This window comes from Melozone crissalis, unplaced genomic scaffold (genome assembly GCF_028551555.1).
Source record: "Melozone crissalis strain CALT ecotype California unplaced genomic scaffold, PUWL_Pcris_2 ptg000027l_1, whole genome shotgun sequence".
NCBI classification, from domain to species: domain Eukaryota; kingdom Metazoa; phylum Chordata; class Aves; order Passeriformes; family Passerellidae; genus Melozone; species Melozone crissalis.
Window position 1 is genome coordinate 44,446,017 of NW_026535805.1, and position 17,239 is coordinate 44,463,255.

General features: G+C 42.0%; 2 protein-coding genes across 3 annotated transcripts in view; one reads left to right on the top strand and one right to left on the bottom strand.

Moving 5' to 3' along the window:
• Window positions 1-203: 203 nt before the first annotated feature.
• HDDC2 (HD domain containing 2) lies at window positions 204-9,980 on the top strand. The gene is made up of 7 exons (XM_054279674.1): window positions 204-292; window positions 476-849; window positions 1,412-1,533; window positions 2,429-2,531; window positions 4,772-4,840; window positions 8,518-8,656; window positions 9,833-9,980. The coding sequence occupies exons 2-7, from the start codon at window positions 661-663 to the stop codon at window positions 9,925-9,927; spliced, it is 717 nt and encodes a 238-aa protein (XP_054135649.1). The 5' UTR covers window positions 204-292; window positions 476-660; the 3' UTR covers window positions 9,928-9,980.
• A 1,812-nt stretch (window positions 9,981-11,792) lies between these two features.
• Window positions 11,793-17,239, bottom strand: part of TPD52L1 (TPD52 like 1) — a 50,520-nt gene continuing 45,073 nt past the window's right edge. For both annotated transcript variants that reach the window (XM_054279521.1, XM_054279520.1), the window contains 2 exons: window positions 15,773-15,833; window positions 11,793-13,596 (listed from right to left, as the gene is read on the bottom strand). In XM_054279521.1, the coding sequence (XP_054135496.1) occupies window positions 13,465-13,596; window positions 15,773-15,833 (193 nt within the window). In that variant the 3' untranslated portion in view covers window positions 11,793-13,464. The remainder of the gene's footprint in view (window positions 13,597-15,772; window positions 15,834-17,239) is intronic.

Sequence of the window (17,239 nt, forward strand, 5' to 3'; positions counted from 1 at the left end):
CAGGTGTAAAGAGGATAACTTTCCTGACCCTTATTGTTTTTTATTGTGGGAAAACAGCCTTGAATGATCACTAAAATGTTGTCTGGGCTTTATTATTAATTTAGGCGTTTAAATTTTTACACAAACGAAAGTAAAATACTCTGCCATCTGTTGATAGCTGGCAAAACTGCACATGTTCTTTCCTGAAACACACTGTTTCATCACCACGTTCAAACCACTATCCGCTATTTCAGCTGAAAAGATAAAAGTAGTAAAGAAATGCAATGTATTTTGAAAATCTACCAATTGTCAGGTAAGCCGCCGTGTTATCTTATTCAACTCATAAAAGTGACGGATGTGCTTACAGCAAGAGTCCACAGAATAATTTAAAACTTATCAGCATGATTATTGATAACTATTCATTCTTCTCGGAACAAGAAATGAGTTTGCGCTGCTCCTTTTTTTCTCTTTTTTTTTTTTTTTTATCACGGCAAAGGTCACCGAGATGCTCCGTTTTGACAGAGCTATTCCTGTCTTTCCCTCCTCCTCCCTGCTGGACCTCAGCGGAAGAGAAGACAGGACACGCCTGCCGCCTTCCCTTTCCCGATCCACAGCGCTCATGCCCGTGAGCAGCCCGGCTTCTTTTGCAGTCGCAGCCCGCGTCGTTCTTTTTTGTGGTGAATGAACCCCGAGCAGCCGGAGCTTGGGGGACGCGGTTCCCCCACACGCCTGCGCCCGGGCCCCCCTGCGGACGCGTCCTGGCAGGAGGAGGAGGAGGAGCTACGGTCGAGCCCGTGCTGCCGGCGGCCGATGGCGGCGGGCGGCGGGGTCGGGCTGCTGCCCTTCCTGCGGCTGCTGGGGCAGCTCAAGGTGGGCGCAGGGCAAGGGCCAGGCGCGGGGGCTGGGGCCGGGTTCCCTCGGCAGTGCCCGGGCTGCCAGCGGGGCCGGGGCTGGCGGAGGCCGCCGTGAGCCGGGCCCGCGTTGTGCCAGCGCAGCGGGCCCGGCCGGGCCGCGGCTGCGGCGGGGACTCGCGGGTGCCGCCGTGTCCCGGCTGGGCCGAGCTCCTGCCCGGGGACAGCCTTGGTGGGCCGGGCTGGGCCTTGGGGCAGGCGTTCGCTGCGAGTATCAGAGCTCTCCGGAGCATGGAGGCCGTGGTGGGGCGGAATTTCTGCTGGTGTCTGTGAAACGGCGGCCTGCAAAACCGAGGGGTTTAACCTTTGCAGTGCCATTGATACGGTCGTATCCGCCCAATAATTCTCTTAACAAAAAAGTGAAAAATGTTATATAAAGTTTAAGAAAATCTGCAACCAGCCTTTAGAGTATAGGAAGGGGGATAAATTCTGCAGTCCTTTAGCCTTTTGGCTAAGTTGGGCTCGATGATGCCTGCGGCCTTTTCCAGCCTGACTGATTCTGTATTCTGTGACACGAGCAGAGAGTACCGCGCACGGGATGGGTGTACAGGAACGTGGCGAAGCCAGAGAGCGTCTCCGACCACATGTACAGGATGGCGATGATGGCTTTGGTGACTGAAGACAAAAACCTTAACAAGGACAGGTGAGACTGACTGCCTCTGCTTGTCACGACCATCTGTTAATGTTGTGGGAGAGCTGCAAACAAAAGGCTAAAGAAGCTGTCCTCCCATGTAAGAGCTTTTAAATCACACTGAAGGAATTTGAAATCCTTTCCCCTCTTTTCCCTCTATCTTTTGGACAGGGTCCTGTTTACCTGGTCATTTGAAAGGGGGTAAAAACTTTGTTGCTTAACTGTGAGTGTTGAGGCAAGTCCTTAGTGCAGAGGCTCAAAGCTGGTCTTCTTTCAAGTAGTAAATAAACAGGCTGGAGACCCTTGTTAAAAAACAATGTCAAGCAACAAACAGCAGTGTCAGAGCCTTAGACTATGTCGATTTTGACAGACTGGAGGAGCACTCAGCAGCAGTAAGGAGCCACAGAAAGCCTCTAGGATAGCAGAAAATGCTCTAAGAGCTGACATGAAGGCTTTTTTGACTATTCTGCTGCAGACTGGCATAGCTGCAGAGCTGTGAGTGACAGATTATGTACTGAATTTGGGATTGCTCCAATCAGATTACCTTCTACCTGTTGCAGGAATAATGTGAAGTGAAATGTAGTTAATTACCACAACATCTCCAAAAGTCAAGTATACTAAAGCTAAGTACATTACTTTTGAATATTACGCTCTGGTACACAGTGTATTTATACTTCAGTCTACATTTACAAGCAGTAGAGACTAGAAATCAAAAATCAAAATCATGTCAAGGTGGAAAATAATTCCCTTAACAAAAAAGTGAAAAATTATATAAAGTTTAAGAAAGGCTCAAACCAACCTTTAGAGTATATGAAGGGGGATAAATTCTGCAGTCTTTTAGCTTTATGGATAAGTTTTCAACTTAAAATGCTGAAAAACTAATTATTCTGTCCCTCCTTCTTGTCAGATGCATACGGTTAGCTTTGGTTCATGATATGGCTGAATGCATTGTTGGAGATATTGCTCCTGCAGATAATATCCCAAAAGAGGAGAAACACAGGAGAGAAGAGGTATGAACATAAGGTGTGAAGCCACAGCTGCAGAGCATTCTGTGTGTTTTTGTGTTCTGGTGGTGGTGAAGGAACACCCCAAGCAGTCACTGGCATTGGCATTGGACAAGCCTGCCACAACCAAGTAGAGTTTTCAGCTCATTGAGATTTTTGTACCTGTAACATGACCAAGTACAAAGTTATGGAAGAATCTGGGAAGTAATCTTCACCTTGGACCTTTTGATAATCTGGTCTTTGTTTCTACCTTTGTTTATTCCTGAACTAGCTGCAGTTTTGGTAAGCCTGAATGAGTCATGTTCAGCCTCCTTCCCGAGCGGTGAGGAGCAGGGAGTAGGTGCACTGAGTAGGATGGATGACAGTTCATGTCAGATCTTGTGTGTGGTGCCAGATCATGAGGTTGACAGAGAATTCATTTAAACCTTCTGCACAGAACCTCAGATGCAGGTGTCTCTTCTGTTACTGTTGTGATTCTTTGAGTGAGCATGCCTAGAGTCACTTTATTGCTGGCCTTGCACAAATAATGCCACAAACCAGAAACAACCTAACTGCTGGTTTGTTATTTCTGGTATGTGGCATTATTTGAAGAAAATGTAAACCATTTCTGTAGCCACAGCTAGAGGGCAATGTCATGCCTCAGAAACTCTTTAGAGGCTTTTTTCATTCAGTGTAAGAACCCACACAAGGAAGTATATTAAAAAAAAGAAACACCAAAATTACAGTCAGTAAAGATAGTACTTCAAAGATGCCAAGTGCACCTTAGATCTTTAATCTCCACTTAGCAAAGAGCTTACTCCTACAGTTAGTCATGGCCCCCCAGCCCCTAGTTTTAACCAGACAAGCATTAAAGGGGCCCCCTTTTATGGATGTTGAATAATCACTGGAGTGTTTGTTACACTCTTCAAAGAGCTTCAAAACACTGAACAGAGAAAACCTCTTTACTGGAAGCCTCTAAAGGTTGTTTTGTCACTGAGGATCAGCCTTCAACTTTGGTCTCATTTGAATTTAGGCAAGAAAAGAGATTTTGATGCCTAGTTATGTTTAAGAAATTTTCTTAAGTATTTGCAGCTCCTTCTGCTCCCATTTCAGTCAGTGAGGATTTTGTGAGAGGAAGAGTAAAGCATTAACTATTTGGTCTGAGACTGAAATACTTTGTTGTAAAAATAGACCATGAGTAGCCACTTCAGGAGGTGGCTTGAGGTGAGTTATCAATACTCTGCTTCCACTGCAGAGTTCTCCTTTCTTCTGCTTGCTCTACAGCCAACATTGAGCTGCCTCCAGAGTTTGCTGCTTGTGCAGTAACTTTAACCAGTGAGTCTCACCAGCACTAAGGCAGCAGAAAATGAACCTGATTAATAAAAGAAGTTTTGGGGTTTTTTTGGAGGAGAGAGGTTGTTGTTTGGAGTAGGGCTTTTTGACAGGTAAGTCATTTTAGCCACCTAACCTTGAAATCTGGTGAGTTCCAGAGCTGGAAAGAGATGAGAAGGAATGAGACCTTGATGCTTCAGCGGTGGCAAGCAATTTGGAACCATATTGTGGCACTATATCCTGTATATGAAGTGGAGAAACAATCATGGCATGAAGCCTTTGTCTTGCTTGTGATGTTGGTTGTTTTAGAAGCAGCCCTTCATGTTACTGACCAAACAGTAGAGATGGCAGAGAAATGAGACTGATCAACTGGGGAGCACAAAGAACATGCAGAACAATTTCTGGGGTCACAAGTTCTGCTGGGGGCCTGCTCCAGTGCAGACTTCCTGCAGGGTCACAGCCTCCTTTGAGCATCCCCCTGCTTCAAATCCTCCATGGGCCCCAGGTGGATATTGGCTCCACCATGGTCCTCCAGGGGCTGCAGGTGGATCTCTGCTCCTCTGTAGGGCTGCACAGCTGCCTCACCATCATCTTCCTCACAGGCTGCAGGGGAATCTGTGGCATCTAAAGCACCTTTTCCCTCTCCTCCTTCTCTAACCCTGGTATCTGCAGAGTTCTTCCTCTCACTTCTCACTCCTCCTCCTGGGTGAAGTTGCACAGGGCTTTCCCCTCCCATTAAATGTTATCCCAGAGGTGCTACCACCTTGGTCTTGGCCAGAGCTGTAGCCAAACATTGCCATGCCAAAACAGTACAGTAATTTGCTGTGTAGTGAATGTTTCTGCTACCTTGGTAACAACTAGATAATTATTCAGAAAATTATTGATACAAACGTTGCTCAGAAAACACATAAATGGAAATGGCTTCTTTTTTTCAGACAGCTATGCAACAGCTGACCCACCTTTTATCAGAGGACCTCAGAAAAGAAATCTATGAACTCTGGGAAGTAAGTTTGCATTCTTTTAATCCTATGTTAAAATTCAGGGTGACTCATTCCCTTCTTCCCATTTACCTGTGAAATTGTGCCATCTCTTATTTTGACCTCAAGAAACTGAGATTTATTTGCTTAGAAGATAAAGCCTAACAGTATGAGTCAAGGTCAGTTTTGGATCATTTTCAAACAGAAGGCCTGGACTTTGATGAAATTTCCATCTTCTGCCCCTAGCCTCTCTGAGTTCCCGATCAACCTGTCCAGGGTTTGGTTTGTACAGCTAAAGGAAAGGTTTGTCCTCTACAACCAGCCCTATGAGTATAAGTTATATATTATTTTTATTACATTATCACTTGCATTTGTGCTGCCAAATGCAGCTTTTAATACAGGAAAAAAATAATGGTGGGTGATGGTGCTGTGGTTTATCTTCTGCTTTTTATGCAAGTAATATCTGTGGCTTTCATTTCTTTCTAATAAAGTCCATTAGACAAAGATACTTAGTAGTAACTTAAAATTATTGAGTAAACTAATGTTTAAACTTAAATGTGACCCAAAAAAATGCACTTTTCTACAAACACCGGAGATTTCTGGTCTTGGATTCTTTAAAAGTTTGTATTAGAAAGTATCTTTTGTGTTTGAAGGTGATTTAACCATTTTTATGCAAACCCATGCTGTTAAATGATAAGATCTTTTATACTTGCAAATGAGGGATGATTAGATTATTTCCACACAATTCAAGTTTATAATTACTGTGCTTTATCTCCTCCTGACATACAGTCACATGGGGGAAATTGAATCCACAACCTCTTGTCCAAGCATTCTGTATTTCTTGGACTGTATGCTCGGAATCTGTATCTTACATTCATATTCTTTTCTACTTAGAGAGAATTTAAATTCCAAATATTGGCATCCAGTTTCTGCCTTTTGCTACAACACCCTGTTTGTGGTTTTGTTTTAGGTTTAGGGTTGTTTTTGGGTTTTTTTCCCTGTTGTAGTTGGGTAGTTGGTTGAACAGGCAGTGGGAATGGGCACTCAGAGCTATATTTTAAGGTAAGGAGGGTTAACCAACATCATCAGATACAGGAAATAATATGTGTGTATTTTTTTAGGGAGTACTGGTTCCTTCTCCCTTGAGAAACTGTTATAATTGAGGAAAATGAGTTTTTGATAGATAAGGTTAGTTCTGTGTAATTGGGTGTTTTTCTTTGCTGGTCTCAGTCTTCTCCAGTGACATTGTAAGAGCTTGTTCAGTATGGAGTCAGTTCTTTAGCATGTTAGCTTTTCATCATTCTCATTAACCATAATTTAAAATGTGCACACTTTTGATAATTTGGTCTTTGTTTTTACCTTCGGGATTATTTATTGGCACCGTGTCTGCAATTCATTAGCATGAGTGCAACCCACCTGGCAGAGAGAGTACCCTGAAAGTCCACTATTCACATGTAGTCCCTCTAGTGTTAAGTGGAACAACTAGTTGCTCTTGAAGAAGAAAAAAAAAGAGATAAAGAAAATAAGCCTCTGATAACTTGGTGTGCTGCTCTGCTCTCAGCTAGCCAGAGACATTTCCCTATGATTTTTCTTTGGTGAGTGAAGGTGGTCATGGACCAGAGCTGAACAGTGCTGAACAATACAAGATTTCTTCACACTCTTAGCAAGTCCTTCCTGCTCTGCCCTGCCCTTGTCTCTGTCTCTCTTCGCTTTTAGCTTTACAAGGACTGCTGCTCTGTGTGGTTTTGGTGGGTACCTGGTGACTGTCACGTAGGGGAGAGGCAGCAGAAAGATGCCTTAGACATATCTTCACTTTAAAACTTAATCCCAAATATGTTTGAAAAAACAGTAAAGTAAATGAGTCAGCACGTTTCAGCTCTGTGTTGCTTTTTTATTCTCAAGTGCAAAAGCATGGGAATGATTTTTAAAAGATGGCCTGTGGTGTTGGAGTGTTTTTCCAAAGTACAGTTAGGGTTTTTCCAAAGTACACTGTTATTTCGGAGTCTTAGCCACCTGTGGGGAGGAAACAGTAGATGTTTGTTTCAGCACTGTGCACAGTTGCACATGTAATAGCTGATGTTTCCTGAGGACAGTGTGAGCTGAGGTGTGAATAACATCGGGTGTATAGCACAGAGGCTGGCAGCAGATTGATACTCCCACCTGATTGTTGGAGGTGAAAGTGACTTTTACAGGTGAACAGCCCTACTTCTTCTTTTCTTGAAGTTCTCCTTTGTAATGCTGCCAAGAGTTTGTTGTCTTTGAGGGACCCTCCCCCCCGCAAAAGAGATTATAAAAAATAGAGTAGAAATAAATAGGTTTAAGAAAATTAGTAGTACTTAAACAATTTAAAAATGAGGGAAAGCTCAGGTTGAAAAGGGAAAAATAAGATAAAAACACTGAAATGAAATTTATTATTAAAATAATGATGAAGATGTAACTGAAAATTCAAAATACCATTGAAATCTATATAGAATAGTAAACCAATCAATTATGGCTATTGAAATCTGGATTTCTGACTTCAAAGGTAAAGTAATAAGCCTAAGAACAGGCTATGAATAGTGTGCAAGACAAGGAAATGACTGTCACACTGAGCATCAGTGTGCTGGAATTACAAAGCCAGGGTCTTTCCACTGTGAATGACACTCACACCACAGTTGTTGTCATAAGATGCAGAAAGGATTGCCAGGTTCTGTGGTCAGAAGGCAAACCTCTTCCTGCACTCATGCTGCTCTGTGGAAGTGCTGTGATCCACAGGTGCTGTGGACCTGGGAGCTTAGATGGTCCCAGCGTGCACTTGGGTGTGATTAATGGTGGTGGGGATGATGAATAGGGTCAGACCTGGCAGTGGCATCAAGGTAACCTGTACAGAAGAAAAGCCCTTTCTCCTTTGGTTTTGGAAATCAGGAGAGTCAGGAAGACCTGCTCATGAGGCATCTCATAAAATGCAGTAGATTTGGAAAAGAGAAAATGCAATGCCAAACCTGTCTGCAGCCATCACTGGAAGCAAATGACAGCAAAATTGTTCAAGTTGAGTAGAAATGTGAATCACTCATAAATACATACTGATGATGATTGTAGAGAGGGAAAAGATAGCAGAGAGATTAAAGGACTTAAATTCTGAAGGGGAGGAAACCCCTTAACCACTCCCTATCTCCTAGGAGAGACATAAGGACATAAGCAGCTCAGACAGATTAGAGCAAAAAGATTAGGCAGGAATGTCAGGAGAAATATAAAGAACAACTCCATATAGAAACAGTAAGTGGTGAGAAAAGTGCAAAATAGGTCTTAAAAATAGGTGGTGACAGTGCATAGCACACACTGTGGTAATTAATAGCCTTAGCCAGGCCTGAAATTATCTTTCTACGTAAAATACAGTTAAATCAAACCTATTTTTTAACTTGTGTGTCATGCAGAGTTGCCTCCATATCATCCCTGATTCACCCAAAACAATTGGTGTATTAAGAGTTTTATATTATGCAAAAGGCTGTATTTTACATCCCACTGCATTTAATATAAAATTGGCACATATTTTAAGTGTTTTGCTGACCACTGTGTGTTTGTAAAAACAAAGAGGAGGACATAATTGTGCTGAATATTTCTGGATTGGCTTGTACTAATGAAGAAGGTTCTAGATATATAAAGAGATTTTAGTGTTCTGTTTCAGAGTAACAGAATTATTTTCTTACAACTGCGAATCTTTTCAGGAATATGAAAACCAGTCTACTGCAGAGGCCAAGTTTGTAAAGCAGTTGGATCAGTGTGAGATGATACTGCAAGCATTTGAGTATGAAGAGTTGGAAAAGACACCTGGCAGACTGCAGGATTTTTTTGATTCAACTGCTGGTAAGACATTTGGGCTTTTTTTCTTCCTCTTTCATAAATGAAATATATAAATTCCCTTTTTTTTCCTGACAGACATTCAGAGCAAGTGAGAACTAGTTATTTTACTCATTGCTCAAGTCCCCTAATATTCCTGGAGAAACTTGATGCATTGTGAACATACCTGACATTCATCTGTAGGTATTAAACCTGAATTTAGTTTATGCCAAATTCTTTTACATCACTTTTCACCTTAGAGAGAGGCTCAGCTTTCATTACACTTGCATGTATGTAAGGATCTCCCTGAAACATCAGAGTATTCATAAAGGAGTCTTCAGTGTTCAGCCATGCTCTGACAGCAGTTTGTTGGTACTCTGTCAGTGTTTAGTGAAGTAGGATTTGTCATCCCTAAGTGAGCTGAGTGACCAGCCCAAGGTTCCTGTGAGAACCACCTCAGAGAAATGATTTAAGTTCCAACTGTGTTACTTTTTATTCTATCCACTGCTTTTCATCCTTTGCTGAATATACTGGTAGTTTAAAGCAGAGATAGGTAAAATAATAATCTTTATCATTTTGGCAAAATAGTTGAACGCCAGAGGAGGACTGTAAGTAACACATCCTGTCCTGGGAAAAAAACTAAAGATAAACTCCAGGGATAGGAGAACCAGCAGTCACCCAACAGAGTCCCTGACAAGTCCCATTTATACTTTGGTGATTCCCCAGGGAAATAATAATCTCTCTGTAAGACTTGATAACAAAGGAAAAAAAATGGACAACGTGAATGAAGCTGATAATGCTCTATTTTCTAACAAATGTCTTTGCTCCCCTACCAGAATTTAACAACTTGAATTGGGCTGGTGTGTGAGTAGAGCCTGCAGCATGTACCCGAAGTGCACCTGGAACTGGAGTGGTTTCCTGTAGCACGATACATAGGATAGATTATCTTGGTCAGGGTGCATCCCTTTTTCAGCTCTTAAATGTCTTAATAGAGCACAAAATACAAGCTTTTTGTGAAGAAGGGGTGTAGCTACACTTACTCCATAGTTGGATTGAACTGGGAGCATTCACTTTCTTAAAAGAGTAATTTGACATTTATTCTGAGCCTAAAGTGACATCTCTGCTATTGTTCCAATTCCAGTCTTTCACATGTGGCAAAATGAGAGCATTTTTCATTAACCTTCCCTTTCTTTTGTTTTGCAGGGAAGTTTGTTCACCCAGAAATACTCCAGCTTGTATCTCTGATTTACATAGAAAGGAAAAAAAGAATAGCTGCCACATCTCATCCACATTCCTGAGGTGTTCCTAAATGCTGTAGCCATAATAAATACTTTGGTTTATATTCTGGTCATTATTTTTTCTCTTCTAACATCACTGTTTCTGCTAGCAGATTTTTTTTCCTGTGCATTCACTGCTGAGAATCCCAGGACCACTTAGAGGGGAGCAGGTAATGTAGTTGCCTTCCAGATCAGAGGTTGTGTCAGGGAACAAAGAATTGGTATATTTGTATATTTGGGGTTCTCCTTCTTTTTAATCAGCCTCTGATTAATGCAATCTCAGTTACAAATAGATTCTCCACTGGGGAAGTCCATGTACATTTAAAAATTAGCTGATTGCAATCTAATCTGGTCATGTAATGCACTGTGTGGGGCAAGTGGTCTTGTTCTGTGAATTTCTAAGTATGTATGGATTTAAGTACCTTCAAAATGGGTTAATATCCACTCTGTGCTACACAGAAACGAGACTAATGAGCATGTGTCTTTAGAAGCTCTTGACTGAGCTTAGACATGAGATTTCTTTGGAGTGCATCAGCCTTAAGTGATGGTGCCTAAAACTGGTAATCTCATTAATTATATTTTTCTTTGTTTCATACAACTTTTCCCCTGTTCATGTGTTGTATCAGGGAATGGCACCAGTATTTCCATGTGTATATTCCTCACTCCCCCTCACCTCAGACTGGCAGTTTTACAGACTCCTTCACAGGTAATTAATAATCACAGAATACCTGAAGTTGGGAGGGACCCTTGGAGTTTGTGCAATCTAATGCAGAAGTCTGTACATCTATGTAGAACTGGCACCCTTCTCCAGGCTGTGGCACGCTGGTAGCAGTTCTGCCATAAATGAGTTTCTGGCAGAAGTAGACACTAATGTAGAAGTACAGAGTGATTGTGAAGTAAAGCTGCAGTGGTGGTAAAGGCCATAATGAGGCCAGTGCACACCCAACTGCATTGCGTGCAGCTGGGGAGGAGGACAATGCCATGATTGCCAAATAAGCAAAATTTACACCTGTAAAACTTACCTGGTAGAGACTTGGAGTTCTCTACTCTGTCTTCCACCTCATGTCTAATGAAGCAGCATAAAACTAAATTCAGTTGTCATATCCTTTAAAGATAGGTAGTGTATTTGAACACCCATTGTCAGGCACCATGACTCAGGAAATGCTTTCTTGACACAAACCTCAGGGGCCTGACTGAAGCTCCCCAAGTGTTCTGTGGCTTGTGCCTTTCCTGGAGCACAGAGTGCTGTGCAGGGTTGCTGGGAGCTTCTTGCCTCAATGGCTGGCACAGAGCTCAGAATCTGCAGAGTGAATTGGTCTGGTTCAGAGGAGATTCGAGGTGCCTGCTCTGCTCAGGAACCCCCTGGGGCAGCAGTCATGCCCTGTGGCAAGCCTGGAAGAACAGGTTGCACTTTGCTGAGCTGATTAGTGGTTCTTGGCAACAGATTGCCATACTGCAGAGGGGGATGGAGTGGGGCCTACTGAGCTTTTGTCAGCATTTTTATTCCACCTAGATGCACACAAATCATAGTGCCCGTTAGTTTGCATTGAATGCTGAGAAAGCTGCAGATGCATGGAAGGGCAGAATTGAGAACATTCTTGACAAACCAGCAAAGTGGCCTTGAAGAGATGTTTGGTAGAAGCACACCCAGCACAAACACTACCCTAAGCAGGAACAGTCCATTTGTGTGGCATAGCAGGAGGCTTCCCCATTCTGCAGGGGACCGAGGGGACAGCGTGGAACCCCATGCTCAGTAATCACAGAGTGGTTTGAGTGGGAAGGGACCTTAGAGATCAACAAGTTCCAAATCCCTTGCCAGTGGCAGGGACACCTTCTGCTAGATTGCTCAGTACTGCTGGTAAACAGAATTAAAACATCACAAAGGGTAAAAGAGAGAGAAATTTATTTTTAATAAGAATATCAAGAACTTCATTTACACAAACTTAAGTGGTCAGTATCTTCCATTTTAAATAAATTCACATTTATGCACAAAACCACGTAAAATAAGCTAGAAAATTGTCACAAGAATGCTAGAAAAACAATTAGGTTTGCTTCCATGCTAAAAAATCACACTAAAGAGGCATGTGATATAAATGTCCAAAGTTAGCCTATATCCAGTACAACATTACAAAAGGACTTTCAACTTTGTAAAAACTAACAAAAGCCACACAAGAAAAAACCAAAAATCACTTAAAGCCACATTTTCTCACAAAATTTTAAGCAGTCTGTAATGTCAAACTCACTAACACTGATTTGAAGCTTTGGCGTATGCTCAAAAAACGCTTCCATTCTCAAAGTAGCCAGGCTCCTTTCCATCCAGTTTACTGATAACTGTGCCCACCTCAGTGTGTGGTGAGCTGAGCAACGCAACATGCGGACTGACACGTGCTCACTACACAGCAAGATAGTGTCACAAATGTGCTGCTCTTTCCTTAGAAAACGTGAAAAGATTGCAGCTCAGAATACATGCTGAATGAAAGCTGAGAGACATCTGGCTCTTGGTGATTGAGCAGGGATAATGCGGTTGGTGGAACTAACATCCTGGAGCGAAGCACAGCAAAATTTGACACCAAAAGTGAAGTTCTTACTCATCCTGTGCATTGTCAGGTGATGGGATCTACGCTAGCAGTTCTGAAGGCATGGGCTCTCTAACCTATGGCACGTCTGAAGCCAAATGTTTGGTTTGTATTCTTTCACTTAAGGCTGTATCTTGACAGAAGCTCATAAACATATTTTCCCTTGGTTTTGAGGGGAAGATAAAAAGGCAGAAATATTAGAGGTTCCCTCCACTCCACTTGGTTTTCTAATTAATTCACTGCCAAGTCTTACCAAACCAAAGAGAGCAAGCAATGGTGCACATTTTGAAACTGAAACCTTTCTGGCCAGAATGATTACCTGAAATCAGCAGCTGTGATAGGTTGTTTGTGTATGAATAACCAGGTGTCTCTTCCTGCCCTCCTTAACTCTGCTGCCCGACAGATGTAGGGCAATGCCAGACTGTACCACCGAAGGAGAAACAGCTTTTTGTGACAGTAAGTGATTTTAATTCTGTTAGGAAATAGATGATGTACAGACACTCACTCCTGAGCAAAGGGCACCTGGTATGGATGGTAGACAGCTGGTGTATGGGCTACTGCTGGCAGCTGAATGCTTTGCACAGCTCTAGGTCCATCTGTCTGATGTGGCACTGAGAGGGAAGCCAGAAACCAACAGATAGAAAAAAAGGTAAACCAAAATAAATAAGAAACAGAGACTGGGAGATTGTTAGAGGGAAGTTAAACGTAACTGAAAACTATTTAGCCACTTAACAAAGAATTTAGTGCATTACAGCCAATGACTTGCATGTGGTTTTGATGATGTACAAAGTACCTGGTGATAAAATGGCCCATCTAAAATAGAAACAGGGAGAGGAAACATTTCTCCAACACAAGGCCAGGATGGCAATTTTCCAAAGCTGACAAAACCTTTTGCACAAGTTGTGTGGTGAGGGAGAGCTGAAAACCATTGTGTGGGCAAGTCTCTGAAGAGAGGCATGTGGGGCTCAGGAGGGCCTGCTGTTTAACACTGAAGCTCTTCTTCACTTTCAGGGAGCCGGGTGCCAGCAAGGGAGCTCTGAGCACTAGCATGGGCTGTAGAGCTGAGAACTTCTTCAAAACTGCCTCCCGTGTGGCTTGTCCCACCAACCTTGGTCTGAAATAAGCAAACAGAGAACAGCAAGATCCTCTGTCCACACTGAAGCAAATCCCATTTTCCAATCCACCCCATGGCCAAGGAGAGCAGGGAACTGTTCAGGCAGAGAATGCATAGGGATGGTTCCTTAGAACAACAGCTATAAAACCAGTCAAATAAAGCAACTTCTTTACTCCACAATATCTAAACTAGGCTGCCATCATAAGATTTGACAGTGGTATGTCTCATATGCTTAAAGGAGTCAGTCCCTAAGTAGATCCCAGGCAGGATCCTAGACCCTAGCAGTAAACCCAATGGGGTTGTTTACCTGAGTAGCTCACACTGGTTTCACTGCTTTTTTTCCAATTCTATGCAGGCTGGAAAAGAGATGGATACTGAAATGAACTGGTTCATTTGCTGAGTGGCCCACATGCCAGCTATAGCAGCACAGCTGCTTGCAAAATTCATAAACCACGCTGGGATTTTGGACAGCAGAAGGAATGTAGTAACCAAAGGACCTAAATCCCTTCAGGTCCTTGTAGCTGCCTAGACACTGCAATATAAAACTGCCAGTGGCATTTTCATGGTAGAAGGCAGAGAAGAGTTACCAAAATACATTGATCAAACATATCCAATGTGCTTGCACATCTACTTTCAGAATGCTTCAGGTCACTGAATTTGTAAAAAGTATTAAAAATAAAAATCTGTAAGACTAAATCTTTGAGAAAGAAGTTCTCTTACAAAGATAGAGCTGTATCTAAAGATTTGGCAATGATCAAGACTAAGTGATGAAGAGACAAAGCTGTTGTGACTAGGTTGTCTTGGTAGGAGAACATTTTTTTTGTGGCTCTGCTTGCTCATATGCCTGCTCCAAGTTGATTCAAACCTGAAAACAGGGCAAAACCTTTTACTCCATCCTAGAATTGCAGAACTCAAAGACAAGCTGACATTTTTTCAACCTATCAGCCACTGAATGCTTAGGAAGATTATTTTAATTAAATGAACCTTGTGTTCTAAGTTTCCAAAGGGTTAATCCTATGTAATCCTGTTTCTTTAGCTAGCACAGCAGCTTACCTAGCTTGAAAGTCCAATAAAACATTTAATTCATCAGAGTTCAGATTTTCAGAAGAATGAGGCACCCTTGTCCTTTTTGATTTCCAGGGGACAATGAACTAGTATACTCTCCCAAGAAAGGTGCAACCCAAAGTCCAGACTCCAAGAGAAAATAAAATCTAATTTGAAATTTGACTTCTAAATGTTATGAAACCTGAACATCAGTTTTGGCAAACTGTAGAACACTGTAGGATCACTGAAGATTTGTAGCTGATACAGGGGTTGGAAAGATGATAAGACTACTGCTGTTCTTTTTTTTCAGGAGCCTCTCTGGGTAGTTCTTCACTTTTTGAGACCACAACAAAACCCTAGAATTGAAGGGTAACTCCATGATTTCTCCCCCATTCCCTGGTCTTCCTAATCTTGCAAGCCTTGGAACAGAGGTAGGAAAAAGGAGGAGCAATGCTGAAACATTCCTACTTGTCTGCAGTCTACCCTGGTTGCACCCTAGATCCATGACTCCAGCTACCCTTCCCCATTCACATGAGGAAAGAAAAGAAAAAGAAAAAATACAGAAAGAAAATATTTAAGAAAATGTGAGTTTGTCAATAAAGACAATGAAGGTTTCATGAGATATGGAGGATTATTTCAGACTCAGAACTTACTGTATTGTCCTGCTTAATTACAGATTTCTTAAAGGATGATCTAAGAGCACTCTGAACACAACAGGCTGAGCTGGCATGACAAATACTCTAGAACACCTTTGCTTAATCAACAAAATAAGATCACGCTTCTCAAGCAGATCACTGTGAGTGGAAATGGTCTTCAGAGCTGTGCAGTTTGAATTACCTTTTTCTATTTCTGAATGACACATTATTATGACTGGGAACAGACACTCCTTACCGTCACTATTTTTGGCATTTCCGAGACAACTTGCTTACTTTGGCAGGCATCAGAAATAATTTCTTAGCAACAAAGCAAAGGAAAACAATTGCTTTGCATATTGCCTTCGTTTTCCATTAGTGCTCAAGGACATTCTTGATGGAACAACAAACTAAATCAGTCTCCTGTACAAATGATAAGGACAACTAAGCTGTCACACTTTAACACACACAGAAATGCAAACTCTGCCCCTAATATTTACCTTAAGGCTTGTGACAGTGGTTTCAACCTTCTCCTCAAACGATTTGAAAGTTGGAGAATTTCTAGGAGAAAAAAAGTTGAAGGGAGGAAAAAGAGTCAGTTGCCAACATCATGGGATAATTCCACAATTTGATCAGTTCTTGCCAGGCAACACCGCCAGCACAGAATGAAGGCTGGCTGGCAGCACAAGGCTATGAACACTTACTTGTGCTCTGTCAGTCAAATCCAATTATGGTAATCGGATGAGTACTTTTTAGCTACAAATTTTCAAAAGTAGAACCTGCATAGTAATTGAAACCAAATTACAACTGGCCTGCCTACTCTATGATACATTTGTCATGTTCTCAGAAGAACAACCAGACAATGCTGCCTGTAATGCTGCTTTTCTATGGCTTTATCCATTTGTATTGTTGCTGCAAAGAAATAAACATTCTTTTCAGCTGATGAGCAAGTTCATAACCTACACTATTAAAAAGATGCCAAGTTTAATGTCCTAAGGTCGGGAAGGAGATTAGAACCACATGGGAAGTGGGTCCCAAATGTCATTGAGGAATCCTGCCCTGCCCCCCCACCCTTCCCTGTGATTTTGTCACTGCTGTTTTCAAAGACAAAGACTTTAGAGAGAGACTGTGTTCCTAAGCTGCCTTTCTGACTAAGCTAAGCTTTCCTCTGCGTTCACCCAACACAATGGAGACTTGGACAAGTGTACAGTGAGTGAAGGGGACCTTCTTGTTCTCTGCTCCTTGCTTGGCACCTGAGAGCTCATTTAAAACATACACTGTGTTTCATTATTAGTGAATACTCTGAAGCTCAGGCCCTGTTGTGCAGCACAGTTCCTCGCTCTGCAAATACATTTATATCATATCCCTCATCAGGCTGAATTAAAATGACCCCAGTTTAAGGGAAGGGCAAACAGAAGCCAGTTGAAAAAATAATGCAAATTTAGTTTCTGTTATTTAGATGACAGATTTTTTCATAGGGCAAGAAGGGTCAGAAGGAGAGAGAAACTCAGTTTTATAACTTATATGTGATCCATAGGTCACATTGGTGAATGCTGCCTTAAACTACCCACCTGCTGAAGTTGAATGAATTAGCATCCATCAATTAGTTGTGAGTTTGTTTTTCATGCATGCTTGGCACAGAATGGGGACAGTCATGTATTTAGAGGCCAAGCGAGTAAAAAGAAAGCTGGATACTAATTTTATTGAAAACAGGCAGAGCTTTACTTGAACAGACGTCAATATTTGGCTGCAGCCAAGTAAAGTGTGATTATAGCCATTAAAATATGAAAGCACTCATGTAAAATCCCTCCATAGGAGCATGATCCAAAGCCTGTTGGAGTGGAAAGCATCTCTGACGTTAATGGGCTTTGGATGATGTTCTAGAGACAGCAAAACAACTGAATTTCAGATTCAGTAATACAAACCTGATAACAATCACCTACCCAAATACATCTCAGAACTGCTTC

Bases quoted from the DNA above. Each gene is read 5' to 3' on its own strand.
- HDDC2 (XM_054279674.1), top strand. From the start codon at position 661: ATGAACCCCGAGCAGCCGGAGCTTGGGGGACGCGGTTCCCCCACACGC. The intron at 1,534-2,428 runs GTGAGACTGACT...CCTTCTTGTCAG, and splicing joins AAAAACCTTAACAAGGACAG to ATGCATACGGTTAGCTTTGG. The intron at 8,657-9,832 runs GTAAGACATTTG...TTTGTTTTGCAG, and splicing joins TTTTTTTGATTCAACTGCTG to GGAAGTTTGTTCACCCAGAA.